At 37.1% G+C, this 16,578-nt stretch overlaps 2 protein-coding genes across 11 annotated transcripts in view; both read right to left on the reverse strand.

The window, feature by feature from the left end:
- The window catches only part of PTBP3 (polypyrimidine tract binding protein 3), a 120,383-nt gene that overhangs the window by 56,997 nt on the left and 46,808 nt on the right, over positions 1 to 16,578 (reverse strand). For 8 of the 10 annotated variants that reach the window (XM_045469680.1, XM_045469681.1, XM_045469679.1 and 5 more), the window contains one exon: positions 2,900 to 3,069. The exons of the other annotated variants lie outside the window; for them this stretch is intronic. In XM_045469680.1, the coding sequence (XP_045325636.1) occupies positions 2,900 to 3,069 (170 nt within the window). The remainder of the gene's footprint in view (positions 1 to 2,899; positions 3,070 to 16,578) is intronic. 10 annotated transcript variants of the gene reach the window in all.
- LOC123593592 (60S ribosomal protein L21-like) lies at positions 14,448 to 15,217 on the reverse strand. The gene is made up of 2 exons (XM_045469690.1): positions 15,199 to 15,217; positions 14,448 to 14,962 (listed from the first exon to the last, which is right to left on the reverse strand). The coding sequence occupies exon 2, from the start codon at positions 14,960 to 14,962 to the stop codon at positions 14,480 to 14,482; it is 483 nt and encodes a 160-aa protein (XP_045325646.1). The 5' UTR covers positions 15,199 to 15,217; the 3' UTR covers positions 14,448 to 14,479.

Consider the following 16,578-nt stretch of genomic DNA (forward strand, 5'->3'; position numbering starts at 1 on the left):
ATCTGTGTTAAAAAATACAGAGGCAACAAGCCCAAAATGAAGTCACCTGTACTAAGCCCAACTAAGCCCACATCACCAAACCAGGAGTTAATACCTAACAATTATAGTTTGAACCTCTCCCAAGATTAGAATCTTAAACCAGTTCATCTGGAATTACTTGGTCAGCACTAGTGAGGTTATCTGCCTGACAGACCCCAACCATTCCCTAAAGGAAGATGACCTTGCCTCAAACAACTCACTCTACTAGTAACTTCCTTGTCCCACCCTATTCTGCCTAAAGAAGCCTTTCATTATGCACTGCTCTTCACAGCTCCTTTCTATCTGCTGGATGAAATGCTACCCAATTCACGAATCCTTGAATAAAGCCAATAAAATCTTTAAAATTTACTCAACTGAATTCATCTTTTAACACGTGTAATCATTGTACGAATATTAGATATCTGAAAAATAACACAGGAAGAGCTGAGATCAGAAAAGGCTCCTTGAGATCTGTGTCTTATTCCACACATGGCTTCTTCCAGCTGTAAGGACTCCTGAAACTTCTGTGAGAGGTTCTGCCACCCTACCATAATGGTTAGTTACGAAGATGAAATACTAACCATTCTGAGCCCCCAGAACTACCTATAATGAACATCTCAAATTAAAAATGTATAGGAAGAACTCCTGATCCAAGTCCATGCAAATTTCTAGTTTGATAACTCAATTCTTTTTTACTACAACAGAGCATGTAATTAGCAAGTGTACAGTAACCACTTCAAATTATATATAAAACACAATTTATAAAAATATGTTTATTAACAAAATTTCCTGAACATAGGAAATGGCAAATATCTGTAAGTCAAACTATTTATTTGTTTATAGTTATCTTACTGTTTCTATTTGGCAAATATTCCAGTAAAGGAATATTAACCTGACAAACGTTAAATGTGATGCTTAACTGTATCCATCAAATGTCACAAATGAACCAATTAAATGCTTTAATTAACAACATTCTATGAAGTAGTAATGTTAGCCACACCACAATAGATCAAATATCATTAATTAACTGATCCTCAATAAACAAATAAATTCTACTATCTTCAAGAAATGCACTTTAAAACCATTATCTGTATTAGTAATATGCTTTTACTAATTTTTCTAAGGAAGATAAAAATGATCAAGGTAACCAAAAAGCAACAGCAACATTTCCTGTCTGGTTTTTAATCACCTTTTCAACAAAGAATATGTAAACTTTTTGCTAATAATATTCACTATATAGAGGGAGAGTATCTTTCTGAAAACCCCTTCATAAATGCAAAGAACTAAACTCAATGTCTAACATTAGTTACACAAAGGAGAAGCTAAACAATATCTTTGGAATACATGATTATTATTATAGAAAAATTTTCTTGAAAGTATATACAACCTAAAAATTCATACATAAAAAGAACTTTTTCCACGTGGACCCCAGTAGAAATTATTTAGGTTTTTCTAAAGTATCCAAAGAAATCGATTTTCATAATAAGCGGTGGAAAAAAAAAAAAAAAAATCCCAGAAGTCACTAACCACAGAAAGGCTGGCGAAAATATCCCGTAGGCTGCCCTCAACACTCCCACCTCTAAGCGCCATCAGAAAGATTACAGCTACAAGTAGTTCTAATGACTCACATCACTCTCTTGCTAAAGTATATAACAAAATATTTTCTTAACATGATTTATGACTGAAAGATAAGCAATTAACACAGTAGCACTGCAGATAAATAATAAACCCAGAACCAATAGCAGAGACAAAAACAAATTGTGACATTGCTGCCCCTCACAACCATCTAACAGAATATACAGGATACACTGCATGAAACATGATAATGTACATGATACACATACACGATACATCTCACAGCCATTAGACTTGGCCATGTTGGCTCTTTTAAAACCACCCAAACCATATATTCTCAGTAGTGGCAACTGAGTTAAAATAAAGATCCAGGCACAGGTAAGATTTCCAGAAGATGTAAAATAAATGTGTAAACATACAAGAGCTGAATACTAAAACATGTTATTTAGCCTCTCCAGATTTAAATAACCTCATCCGAATTAAACAGGAACGCTAGTTTCACTAAAGGGCCAGAATCAGACATGATAATCTCTTTCATGTCCAAACACATACCAATCTGTTTATAAATATATTTGTTTCTTAAACTTATTTACAAAAGTGTAAGAACATAGGGTCTTATCACAATGTACTACACAATGTTTAGGGCTTAAATCTGTTGTCGTCTTCTTACCAGCAATGCTGTTTAAAAGATTTTCAGGACAACCAAAAACTGGGAAAGAACTAAAGAATTCATCCTAATGGGGTCTGAGTTGGAACAAAAAAGCAGGTGATTACTCAAATCAACATAACAAGTATTATATTTTTGTCATGGTCACCACAAAAGCAAGTTTCCTGATTCATCTTAAGAAAAACCTATTAACTTCTGAAATGAAGAACCTCTAACAATCTCTTTTGAATTATTAAAGAAGTTATATATTAATTCTAAACTAAAATATACTACACATTTCTATACAGATTTTGGAAAACTTATTCTTTAACTACCAAATGAGGCATAATTTATATCCTCTCTGTGTCTTGGTCTTCTGATAATCACAGGGTATTCTCATAAACTATTTTGTAATTAAGAATATAAAATTTTTTTGTTCAGGAAGAAAAGGACAAGTCATTGAAAAAGAGATAATCCTATGTCCTGTGTTAATATTTTTGTTGCTTCCTGTCATACATAAAAAAAATTCTATTTAAAAAACTACTTTATGTAAATAAAATGAAATTTAGAAAATACAGAAAAGTTCAAGAAAATAAAAGTCATCTTTAACACTAGTACCCAGAGATAATCACTGTGGTTCAATCTTTAAATATTACATACCTGGCTCTTTCCTTTCAACATCAAAAGATTAGTTACTTTGCCAAATGGTAGACCTAATGATATGACCTCTGCTTCGGTGACATCACTTGGAATTTTGCGAAGATGGAGAACACGAGAAGGCGAACAGGGAGGTCTATCTCCTTTAAATTTCTTGTTGTCATTCCCATTAGCTAAAAAAATATAAGATTTTTTCAAATTACTGAAACTAATTTAGGTTGACATACTACATTAACCCTATTGTCACATTTCATCTCCAACAGTTTTAGTTTTTGAAATTCAGGGAAACTCTAGGGCTGATCAGAGATAAGGACAGTGGAAAACCATCCACTTTCAATGAATGGGTGTTTTTGGTTTTTCATGGCAAGTATTAAATTTTTTAAAAATTGAAGTCTGATTTTTAATTTCAACGAAAAGTATTGGATAAATAAATTAATATAGAGAGGGATCAAATTCCTCTAAACAACTATTGTGAATGGAGAATAATGTTTACAATGTCTTTAATGTATTTTTAAAGATATTCTGCTAACTTGTTCCCGTGCTAAATAAGTAAATATGAACAATTAACTTTCAGGAAAGACTATAAAAGAAATTTTATATTTACCACATCCTGAGGGGATTTGGATTCGAGCTGTATCATTATGAAAATTAAGTTTATTTCTCAGGCATTATGTAGTTTTTACTAATCTATTTATAAAGTGTTTTTTAGAAGCTAAATTGCGGTTTCCTAAGACAATCTTATTCCTTATCATGTAACAGTAGGTCTTAACATAAGCATCTTATTAGAAATGCAAATCTTCAGCCCCACCTCAGACCTACTAAATCAGACCCTAAGGGGTGGCACCCAGCAACCTGTATTTTAACAAGCCCTCCAGATGATTTTGATGCAATCTGAAGTTTGAGAAGACTGCTGCACAATAAAGAAATCCATTATCCCAGTTACAGCTAGATTTTACTTAAATTCTTTTGTTTTAACACTGACAATAACTAGAATTGATAAGCCTGTAGTGAATACTCAAATTTATGTACATAAGATTCAGAAATGTTTTTCCTTGGAAAAAAAGCACCATATAAGACTGAATGCAAATTATCTGAAAGCCCTGTTTCATTACAGTGCGTGCGTGTGTGTGTGTGTGTGTGTGTGTGTAAATGCTAAACAGTACCATACTTAGCACTATTAGGAGGAAAATACAATCTTTCCAAATGTCTAAAATTGTCATTTTTCCAAACATTAATGGAACTTTGCAATCAGATGTCTATGGCTATAAATAAGTAACATGAGGACCACATAAAAACTATATGGCCATATTGTGTCCCCATATCTGTGGCATAGAAGTCAACTTGCTTTCAAGTGAGTAGCTTGACTTAATACCCCAATCAGCACTCATCCCCAAATTCTCTGTTCATGAATGCAGGCAGCATCCTACCCAGACACCAAATACTACTGATTCCTTCAGGCCCTTAGTGGTCTGTACCTGTATATAACAAATGCCTAGTGAGACTGTGGAAAATAGGCAGTTAAATATTTATTGCAAATTAATCTGTGAGTCAAGAGATTTCTTCTCCTCTCAACCACCCAGAAATAATGATTTTTCCCTCCAAAATCACTAATTACATTTTTCATGTCCATTCACAATGTCACTAAGTTCACCTATGATCATTTCCACTTCTACTCTACCTCCCTCTAGCCTCAGTCCCTCCTCCACCCCCACTCAGATTCAACATCCTATCGACCGACCACACTATCCTGCTCTAAACACGCTGACCAGCTTGCAACCACCTGAAATGTCCCTTAGTTTCTAGTTTTCACACTGTTTTCACTTATACTACCTCATTGGAGTCGACAAATAAAAATATACTGAGTTAAAGATTAACAGATGAAGAGACAGAAGTTCAGAAACTAAATGATTTTGTACACAGCTAGCAAGTGAAAACGTCATTCAAACTGAAGTTTAAAGGTAATTTTTTTTTTTTTAATTTTTTTTTTCAACGTTTATTTATTTTTGGGACAGAGAGAGACAGAGCATGAATGGGGGAGGGGCAGAGAGAGAGGGAGACACAGAATCAGAAACAGGCTCCAGGCTCTGAGCCATCAGCCCAGAGCCCGACGCGGGGCTCGAACTCACGGACCGCGAGATCGTGACCTGGCTGAAGTCGGACGCTTAACCGACTGCGCCACCCAGGCGCCCCATGGTAATTTTTTTTTTTAGCACAAACGTCTCAAAATGTCTTACCATTCCTAGAAAAAAGCAAGCCACTTGACATGGACATACATTTTGAAAGTATGTGCAGATTTATGTGGAATATAATGACAACTGTCATTAAATTAGAACACTAATCATCACGTCCTAAACAGGAGTGAAAGCTAGGCATGGAGTATGCCCTTTTGCACCCTCCTTTGCCTCGATGGCAAGATAGCACTACCACCATCTTGTGCCTTCTTAACTAGCACAAGGTGTTAAAGACTGGAAAACCTCCTAGATGCAAGGAGATTTTATCAGTTGACCCAGAATATTCCAAAAACAAATGGAAGAACACTGAAAAGGCTGCTCCTGAGCAGGGGAGGGGAGGGGCAGAGAAAAAGGGACAGAGAGAATCCCAAGTAGGTGCTGAGCTGTCAGCGCAGAGCCCCTTGTGGGGCTCAAACTCACGAACTATGAGATCATGACCTGAGCTGAAACAAACAGTTCACAATTAACGGACTGAGCCACCCAGGCACCCTGAGGTGGTTTCTTTAACAGAGGTTTTCATCATCTCTGTAAAACTGTGTAAGCAAAAATGAATGCCTGCACATGCTATGTGAACTCGTGTTGTACTATCAAATAAAGACCTATGGTAACAAATTAAAAAAAATTTTTTTTCAATGTTTATTTAGTTTTGAGAAAGAGACAGACAGAGACAGAGCACAAACGGAGGAGGGGCAGAGAGAGGGAGATACAGAATCCGAAGCAGGGTCCAGGCTCCACCGAGCTGTCAGCAGAGAGTCTGATGAGGGGTTCAGATTCAGAGACCACAAGATCATGACCTGAGCCGAAGTCAGACACTTAACCGACTGGGCCACCCAGGCACCCCTGGTGACAAATTTTATCAAGAGATACTTAATTATAAAAACCCAGCATTTTAGGTTGTTAATTGTTCTGAATTATAAAAGTGCCTGAGCAATGTTAAGAGCATGGGCTATTAAATCAGACATCCTGTTCTAGCAAGTTACCTGAAATAGCTGAGCCTCAAATTCTTTTCCAGTAAAATGAGTGTAACAGGGTTATTTTGAAAAGTAAATTAGATAACATATTTAAATACAAGGTGTAATGCCTAGCACATAGTAATCAATAATATGTCACGATTTTCTTAAGAAAGATTTTTATCTAGAAGTGATAGTCGTTCTACTTTTTTGGTATTAAAATGATGATTATAGGTAACAATGATTTTTTTCTCTTATAAGTGCTTACTTTGGAAAATTTAAGACACTGTCCAAATTAACTAAAAATTTAATTATTCTATGAAAGCTAAAAATCTAAGAATGACCCCAGAAAAGGTGATAGCCAAAGACTCGATAAATATAATAATCTGAAAATGGAAAATATATAAGCAAATATATGGCATCATTTAATAAAAGTCAACAGAAAACAAGGAAATTCTAATGTATTAAACATGTAACTTTGAAGAATTGTTCTCTGTACAAAAAAATAACATGAGACTTTCCAAAATTTTTATTATAAAAATCAGCATTCAAAATACTTCACTTGTAAAAATTTCATATTTTACTGAATGATACACTGAAAATTACTGAATACTTGCTACATATTAGGTTCCAAAGAGAGTAAGTAGGTTTTTATTTTTTTCAATGTTTATTTATTTATTTTTGAGACAGTGTGCAAGCAGGGGAGGGGGAGAGTGAGAGCGAGAAGAGAGAGACAGAGAGAGAATCCCAAGCAGGCTCTGTCCATGCTGTCAGTGCAGAGCCCGATGTGGTGCTTGAACCCATGAACTATGAGATCCTAAGTAGAAGTCAGATGCTTAACCTACTGAGCCACCCAGGTGCCCTGAAAGAAGCTTTTTAAAATTCATGTATTTCCATCTCAAAATTGGAGAAATCCACCAGGAAAACTATCCTAGGAATCTGGATCTTTTTAAAAATGCAACTTTAATAGGATATACTTTATCTATTTGTTTATTAAAAAAAATTTTTTTTAATGTTTATTTTTGAGCAGGGGAGGGGGCAGAGAGAGAGGGAGACACAGAATCTGAAGCAGGCTCCAGGCTCTGAGCTGCCAGCACAGGGCCCGACACGGGGCTCCAACCAGTGGACTGTGAGATCATGACCTGAGCCGAAGTCAGACGCTTCACCAATTAAGCCACCCAGGCGTCCCTAGGGTATACTTTAGATACAATAAAATCTTTGTAACATTTTAAATGCAGAGTTTGACAACTTTTGACAAATGTATATATCCATATGACCACAAAAATCAGGATACACAACTTTTCCATTATCCTCAAAAGCTCCCTGGTGTCCCTTTGTAGTCAGTCCTCCCTCTAAGACTCAAGCTATACAGCTATCATTTGACACTACCATAGTGTCTTAATAACTATAGATTTACAAAAAAACAAAACAAAACTATAGCTTTACAGCAATTCTTTTTAAGTTTGTTTATTTATTTATTTTGAGAGAGAAAGAAAGCGCAAGTGCAGGAAGGGCAGAGGGAGAGGGAGAGAAAGAGAATCCCAAGCAGGCTTCATCCACACTGTCAGTGCAGAGCCGATGCAGGGCTTGAACCCAAGAACCGTGAGATCACAACCTGGGTCGAAGTCAGACACTTAACCTACTGAACCAGGCGCAGCAGCAATTTTTTTTTTTTAAAGTTTATTTTTTTTTAGTAATCTCTACACCCAAAGTGGGACTTGCATTCACGACCCCAAGACTGAGTGGCATGCTGTTCTAAGCCAGCCAGGAGCCCCAAAAGTGTTGTCTTCTATATTCTGAAGGAGTTTGTGTAGCACTGGTATGGTTTCTTCCTTTAAAAAAACCACTGGGTCTTAAACTAAAAAAAAAAAAATTATGTTTATTTATTTTCAGAGAGAGAAGGGCAGGTGGGGGGGGAGGGGGGGAGGGGAGTGAGCAAGGGAGGGGTGAGTAGGGGAGAGGCAGTGTGGAGCCTGATGCAGAACTTGAACTCAGGAACCACGAGATCATGCCCTGAGCCAAAATCAAGAGTCAGACACTTAACCAACTGAGGCGCCCAGGCGTCCCTGCGTCTTAACTTTTTAATTATCAATTTGATTTTTAAAACAAGTATAGGGGTTATTTGGGTTTTCTAGTCATTTTGTACCAGTTATGATACTCTGTATTTTTCAAGGAATTTGTCCACTTCATCTACATTGAATGAATGCCTATTCATTCATTTTATTGGCTTAAAATTGTTCATAATATTTCCTTAATATCTGTCTTAGCCTGCTTAGGATACTGTAACAAAATATAGACAGGGTCATTTAACAATAGAAATTTACTTTCTCATACTTCTGGAGATTAAAAGTCCAAAATTAAGGTACTAGCAATGTCACTTTCGAATAAGGACTCTTTTCCTGGCTTGAAGACAAGCTACCTTTTCAGTGTCCTCACATAGCAGAGGTGGAGGCAAGAGCAAGCTCTCTAATATCTCTTCTGATAGGACACTAATCCCATTGTGAAGGCCCCACAATGGGCCCAACTCCCAAGGCCCCATCTCCACATACCATCACAATGGGGGTGGGGTTTAAACAAATTACCAACAGATGTTGGTAATTTCTGTCTTCTCTCATTTTTTGGTCTACCTAGAGGTTTATCAATTTTATTGACATATCCAAAAAGAACTATTGGTTTCATTAATTTTTCTCTACTGTTTTCTATGCCCTTGATTTATGCTCCTATATTTAATATTTTCTTCCTTTAAACCTGGAGGTTTGTTTTTCTTATACTATGCTTAAAAGCTTAGATGATTTATTTTACACTTTTCTAATGTAAACAAAGCTGTAAATTCCTACTTCTAAAAACAGTTCTAGTTGAACCCTTCAAAGTTTAGTAAATTGTGTTTTTGTTTTAATTCACCTCAAAATATTTTCTAATTTCCCTTGTGACTTATCTGATTCATGGGTTAAATGTTAATTTTTAAATAAATAACTGGAAAATTTTCCCCCATATACTTGAGGGTTATGCGTTTTTGATTTCTAATATAATTTTAAAGAGAACAAACTATAAATAATTTTAATGCATTCACTTTGAGACTTGTTTTAGGATGCACATATAGCCTATCTTGGTGATTATGTCATGTGAACTTCCAAAAAAGCATATTCTGATGGTGTTGCAGAAACTACTCCACTGTCAATTAAAATAAGTTGGTTGTTAGTGTTGAAAACATCTATATTAGGAGATCTACAAACTTTTTCTTTTTTTTTTTTTTAATTTTTTTTTTTTCAACGTTTACTTATTTTTGGTACAGAGAGAGACAGAGCATGAACGGGGAGGGGCAGAGAGAGAGGGAGACACAGAATCGGAAACAGGCTCCAGGCTCTGAGCCATCAGCCCAGAGCCCGACGCGGGGCTCGACCTCACGGACCGCAAGATCGTGACCTGGCTGAAGTCGGATGCTTAACCAACTGCGCCACCCAGGCGCCCCCAAACTTTTTCTTAAAGGGCTACATAAATAATTTAGACTTTGTGAGTCATACAATCTCTGCTGCATCTATTCACCTCTACAGTGGTAGCATGAAAGCAGCCATATGGACAGAAATAAAAGAGTGTGCCTCCATTGAAATAAAGTTTTATGAATAAACATCAAAATTAGTACCTCATATAAGCTTCAGGTATCTCAGAATATTGTTCTTTGTTTTATTTTTTCACAATTTAAAAATGTAAAAATCAGTCTTAGGTCACAGGAAATATAAACCCCTGTCCTGTGTCCTAACTGATTTTCTGTTTACTATGCTATCAATTACTGAGACAGAGATTTTGAAATCTCCAGCTATAATTGTGAATTTGCCTATTCCTCTGTTTAGTCTATTAGCTTTTACTTTATATATCTTGAAGCTCTGTAACTAGGTAAATATACATGTATATTCAAGATACGTATATTTATCAAGAAATACAAATAAATACAATGGACTACAAAATGATAAATAATGAATAAATATGAAATACACACACACACACACACACACACACACAAAACAGTACAAAGAAAGCCAAGAAACAAAGGAAGAAAAATAACAAAGAATAAATGGGACAAATAGAAAACAAATAGCAAGATGATAGACTTAAAACTAACCATGTCACATAACTATATTAAGTGGAAATGACATAAAGATTCCAAATACAAGGCAGAGTTCATCAGTCTAATAAAAGCAAGACTCAATTATGTGATGTGAAGAAGAAATCCATTTTTTAAAAATTTTATTTTAAAGTAATCTCTACACCCAATGTGGAGCTTGAACTCAAAACCCTGTGAAAAAGAGTCACATGCTCTACCGACTGAGCCAGCCAGGTGCCCCAGAAGAAATGCATTTAAATATAAAAATCTCACGTTCAAAGTAAGAGGAATGGAAAAAGATAAATATGTAAACACTAATCATAATAAAATGCAGTGGCTGTACTACTATCAGACAAAGTAGACTTCAGGAAAAGGAATATTACTGGGGATAGAGAGACATTTCATAGTAATAAAAGAATCAATTTATCAAGAAAACATAATATGTCATGCATACATGTACTGCATGCATACATGCAAACATATACTGGGGGCGCCTGGGTGGTTCAGTCGGTTAGGCGTCCGACCCCGGCTCAGGTCATGATCTCATGGTTCGTGGGTTTGAGCCCCGCATCGGGCTCTGTGCTGACAGCTCAGAGCCTGGAGCCTGCTTCGGATTCTGTGTCTCCCTTTCGCTCCGCCCCTCTCCCGCTCATGCTCTGTCTCTCTCTCCTTCAAAAGTAAGTAAAAACATTAAAAAAACAACAACAACATATACTGGACACATAAAAGGCAGACAATCTTTTTAACTGGAATATTTACACTTTGTTTACTTTTGTTTAAGTGACTGCTTTGGGGCTAAATCAATATGTATCTTTAACTTTCCAAGGTCTACCTTTAAATGATATCACCTAGGTACAACGTAAGAACTTTTCAAAGCATAGGTCTATTTCCCTCATCATAACCTTTATGTTACTGTCATATTTTAGTTTTCACATATGCTATAACCCCAAAAATTTATTTCCTTTATCTTGCTTTAAATAGTCAATTATCTTTTTTTCTTTTTGCATCAGGTTTTTGTACACTTAACGTATCTTACAGACCTTTCCATAGACAGCATTCCATACCTTTTTTCTCTTTCTTTTCTTTTTAAACTAGGGTAAAATCACATAAGAAAATTCACTACCTTAACCATTTTTTTTTTTAGATTTTATTTATTTAATTATTTATTTTGGTAATCTCTACACCCAACATGAGGTTCAAATTTACAATCCTGAGATCAAGAGTCACATGCTCTACCGACTGAGTCAGTCAGGTGCCCCTTTACCATTTTTAAATGCAGAATTCAGTAGTGTTAAATACATTCTTAATGTTGTGCAACTATCACCACCATCCATTTCAATAACTCTTTTCATCACACAAACTGAAATTCTATACTCATTAAACAGTAACTCCCTAATTTCCCTCTTCTTCCAGCCCCTGGCAACCACCATTCTACTTGCTGCCTCTAGGACTTTGAGTACCCTCATTTCCTTTTGTGCATATTCTACAGCTAATTTCTTTGTGGTTACCATGGGGATTACATTAACATCCTCAAGTTAAAACATTCTAATCTGACTTTATACCAGCTTATCTTCACTAATATGCAAAAACTCTGCTCCTTTACACCTGTCCCCATACGCTTCTGTTGTTGACGCCACAATATTATATCCTTATACACTGTGTGCCCCAAAACACAAACTAATTCTTTTAAATGTGTTAGTCTCCTAAGTTACATGGAAAAACAAATGTGGAGCTACAAACAAGTCACATGCTTTTAGATTAAGAACTCCTTAAAAAAGGCAGTCTCTTGTTAAAGACCTGTACTTTGAAAACTATAAAACGCCGATGAAAGAAATGGAAGACAACACAAAGAAATGGAAAGACATTCCATGCTCACAGACTGGAATACGGTTAAAATGTCTACACTACCCAAAGCAATCTACACATTTAATACAACCCCTATCAAAATAACAAGAGCAGTTTTGATAGAACTACAACAAACAATCTCACAAAAGACCCTGAACAGCCAAAGCAATCTTGGAAAAGCAAAAGCAAAGCTGGAGAAATTGTAATTCCAGACTTTAAGTTACATTACAAAGCTGTAGTAATGAAACCACTATAGTACTGGCTCAAAAATTAGACACACAGATCAATGGAACAGAAGAGATAATGCAGGGGGCAGTTGAGCCTCCAACTCTTGATTTAGGCTCAGGTCATGATGCGAGGATTGTGGCACTGAGCCCCGTAACAGGCTCTACACTGAGCTTGGAGCCTGCTTAGGACTCTGACTCTGACTCTCTCTCTCTTCCCCCTCCCTCTTAAAAAAAAGAAAAGAAAAAAAGGAGAGAAGACCCAGAAATAAACCCACAATTATATAGTCAATTCATCTTTGACAAAGCAGGAAAGAATATCCAATGAGGACAAAAAGTCTCTTCAACAAATGGTGTTGAAAAACTGGACAGCAACATGAAAAAGAACGAAACTGGACTACTTTCTTAAACCATACACAAAAATAAAGTCAAAATGGATTAATGACCTAAATGTGAGGTCTGAAACCATAAAAATCCTAGAACAGAACAGGGACAGTAACTTCTTGGATACTGGCCCTAGCAACTTCTTTCTAGATGTCAACTGAGGCATGGGAAACAAAAAACAAAAACTATTTGGACTACAGCAAAATTAAGTTTCTGCAAAGTGAAGGAAACAGTCAACAAAAATAAAAGGCAATCTACAGAACGGGAGAAGAGACTTGTAAAAAGCATATCTGACAAGGGGTTAGTATCCAAAACACATAAAGAACTTATAGAGGCGCCTGGGTGGCTTAGTCAGTTGGTTAAGCATCTGACTTTGGCTCAGGTCATGATCTCAGGGTTCTTGAGTTCAAGTCAAGCATCGGACTTTTTGCTGTCAGCACAGAGCCCACTTTGGATGTCTATCCCGCTCTCTCTCTCTCTGCCTCTCCCCCTCTCGTGCTGGTGTTCTCTCTCAAAAATAAACATTAAAAATAAATAACTTACAACACTCAACACCCAAAAAACCCACAAATAACCCAATTAAAAAATGGGTAGAAAACATGAACAGACATTTTTCCAAAGAAGACATCCAGATGCCTAACAGACGCACGAAAAGATGCTCATCATCACTTACCAACAGGGAAATGCAAATCAAAACTATAGTGAGACATCACCTCACATCTGTCAGAATGGCTAAAATCAGTAACACAAAAATGAAGAGGTATTGGTGAGAATGTGGAGAAAAAGGAACCCTTGTACACCACTGGTGGGAATGCAAACTGGTGCAGCCACGCTGGAAAACCATACGGAGGTTCCTCAAAAAGTTAAAAACAGAACTACCTTATGATCCCACAATCACACTAGTGAGTATTTATCCAAGGGATACAAAAACATTAATTCAAAGGGATATATGCACCCCTATGTGTTAAAAAAAATTTTTTTTTAATGTTTATTTATTTTTGAGAGAGACAGAGTAGGAGCAGACAGGGAAGAAGCAGAGAGAGAGAAACACACAAAATCCAAAGCAGGCTTCAGCATGGAGCCCGACGCAGGGCTTGAACCCACCAACCATGAGATCATGACCTGAGCCGAAGTCGAACACTCAACTGACTGAGCCACCCAGGCGTCCCCTGCACCCCTATGTTTATAGCAGCACTAATTCAAAGGGATACATGTGGCCTGTATGTTTATAGCGGCACTATTCACAATATCAAAGATATAGAAGCAGCCTTAGTGTCCGTCAATAAATAAATGGATAAAGAATATGTGGTATACAGGAGCACCAGGGTGGCTCAGTTGATTAAGTGTCCAACTTCAGCTCAGGTCATGATTTCACAGCTTGTGAGTTCAAGCCCCGAGTCAGGCTCTGTGCTGAACCTCAGAGCCTGAAGCCTGCTTCGGATTCTGTGTCTCCCCCTCTCTCTGCCCCTCCCTCACTTGCGCTCAGTCTCTCTCTCTCAAAAATAAATAAACATTAAAAAAAAGAATATGTGGTATATATACATCTTCTGCATATATGTATATAGGTATATGTATGTATGTGTACACACACACACACACCAAAATATTATTCAGCTATAAAAAAGAATGAAGTCTTGCCATTTGCACTGACATGGATGTAGACAGAGAGTATTATGCTAAATGAAATAAGTCCATTAGAGAATGACAAATACCATATGATTTTACTCATATGAGGAATTTAAGAAACATATGTGGAACTAAGAGCAAAAGGAAAAAAAAGTGAGAGAGAAACCAAGAGACAGACTTTTTTTTTTTTACAGTCTTGACGTCTTTTATTTTTTTTACGTTTATCACGCCATGAATTCATAGGGAATGGGTTCGAACAGCTCAGGCTCCTTGCCATTGGTTCTCACAAAGTGTGCTTCTCTGGGTGGGGCAGGCTGGCACTTCAGTTGAATCCAAGTACCTTTCTCCTTGGCTTCCTTCTTTTTCTGATCATTTTCCTTCACACACTTCAGGAAGCTGTCTCGGCTCTTTGAATGCTTAATGCGCTCGATACGTACATTAATTCTCTTAGCAAGAATCTCGCCCTTAACTTGTTTGTTTACGACAATGCCAATAGCATGAGGGGTAACACTGTAGACTCTTCTGGTTTTGCCATGGTAACATTTGTGGGGCATTCCTTTTTGAACAGTGCCCATTCCCTTGATGTCCACAATATCACCTTTCTTGTAGATTCGCATGTATGTTGCCAAAGGAACAACTCCATGTTTTCCAAAAGGCCTAGAGAACATATAGCGAGTACCTCTCCTCTTTCCCTTTGTGTTGGTCATTTTTTTTTTAATTTTTTTTTTAATGTTTATTTATTTTTGAGACAGAGAGAGACAGAGCATGAATGGGGGAGGGGCAGAGAGAGAGGGAGACACAGAATCGGAAACAGGCTCCAGGCTCTGAGCCATCAGCCCAGAGCCTGACGCGGGGCTCGAACTCACGAACCGTGAGATCGTGACCTGAGCTGAAGTCAGACACTCAACCGACTGAGCCACCCAGGTGCCCCTGTATTGGTCATTTTGGTGAATTACTGGAAGATGGTAGTTCCGTGAGACAGACTCTTAATTACAGAGAACAACCTGATGGTTACCAGAGGGGAGGGGAGGGGAGGGGGAATGGGTTAAATAGGCAATGGGGATTAAAGAGTGAATTTGTGGGGCGCCTGGGTGGCGCAGTTGGTTAAGCGTCCGACTTCAGCCAGGTCACGATCTCACGGTCCGTGAGTTCGAGCCCCACATCAGGCTCTGGGCTGATGGCTCAGAGCCTGGAGCCTGTTTCCAATTCTGTGTCTCCCTCTCTCTCTGCCCCTCCCCCGTTCATGCTCTGTCTCTCTCTGTCCCAAAAATAAATAAACGTTGAAAAAAAAAAAAAGAGTGAATTTGTGATAGGAACTGGATGATGTATGGAACTGTTGAATCACTATACTGTACACCTGAAACGAATACAATACTGTATGTTAACTAAGTGGGATTAAAATTAAAACTTACAGAAAAAAAGTAACAGCTTAAATAATGCAGAAAATAAAAGGAAGAGTTATAATCATTGTTCAAAAACCACTAGCTTTTTAGACGCTTAAATACAGAGAACAAACTGAGGACTGCTGGAGGGGTTATGAGTGTGGGGATGGGCTAAATGGGTATGAGACACTGAGGAGGGCACTTGTTGGGATGAGCACTGGGTGTTATACATAGGGGATGAATTACTGGAATCTACTACTGAAACCATTATTGCATTATATGCTAACTAACTTGGATATAAATAAATAAATACATACACACATAATAAAATACTAACTTTTATAATTGCCCTTGTATTTACTTTCAATGAGATATTTATTCCTTTACATGGCTTTGAGTTACTGTCTCATGGCCTTCATTTTCAAGCTAAAGGACTTCTTTGAGTTTTTCTTGCAGGGCAGGTCTAGTGGTAACAAACTCCCTCAGCTTCTGTTTATCTGGAAATATCTTAATTTCTTTCTCTTTTTTAAAAGATTTTATTTTCACGTAATCTCTATACTCAATGTGGAGCTCGAACTTGCAACTCCAAGATCAAGAGTTGAACATTCCACCAACCAAGCCAACCAGGTGCCCCTCTCTTTTTCTTCTTAATTCGTGACTGGCCCATAGAGCCAGGTATGTTACATGTAAATGACCTAATTTATTTTTAAATCCAATTTATTTAAAATAAAACATAAAGATACTTTTTGAACTCATGAACTCACGAACCATGAGATCATGACCTGAGCCACAGTTGGACACTTAACCAACTAAGCCACCCAGTACCCCAAAACACAAAGATACTTTTTTTTAATTTTATTTTTTATTTTTTAAAGTTTACATCCAAATTAGTTAGCATATCATGAAGCAATGATTTCAGGAGTAGATTCCTTAGTGCCCCT

This window comes from Leopardus geoffroyi, chromosome D4 (assembly GCF_018350155.1).
Source record: "Leopardus geoffroyi isolate Oge1 chromosome D4, O.geoffroyi_Oge1_pat1.0, whole genome shotgun sequence".
NCBI lineage: Eukaryota > Metazoa > Chordata > Mammalia > Carnivora > Felidae > Leopardus > Leopardus geoffroyi.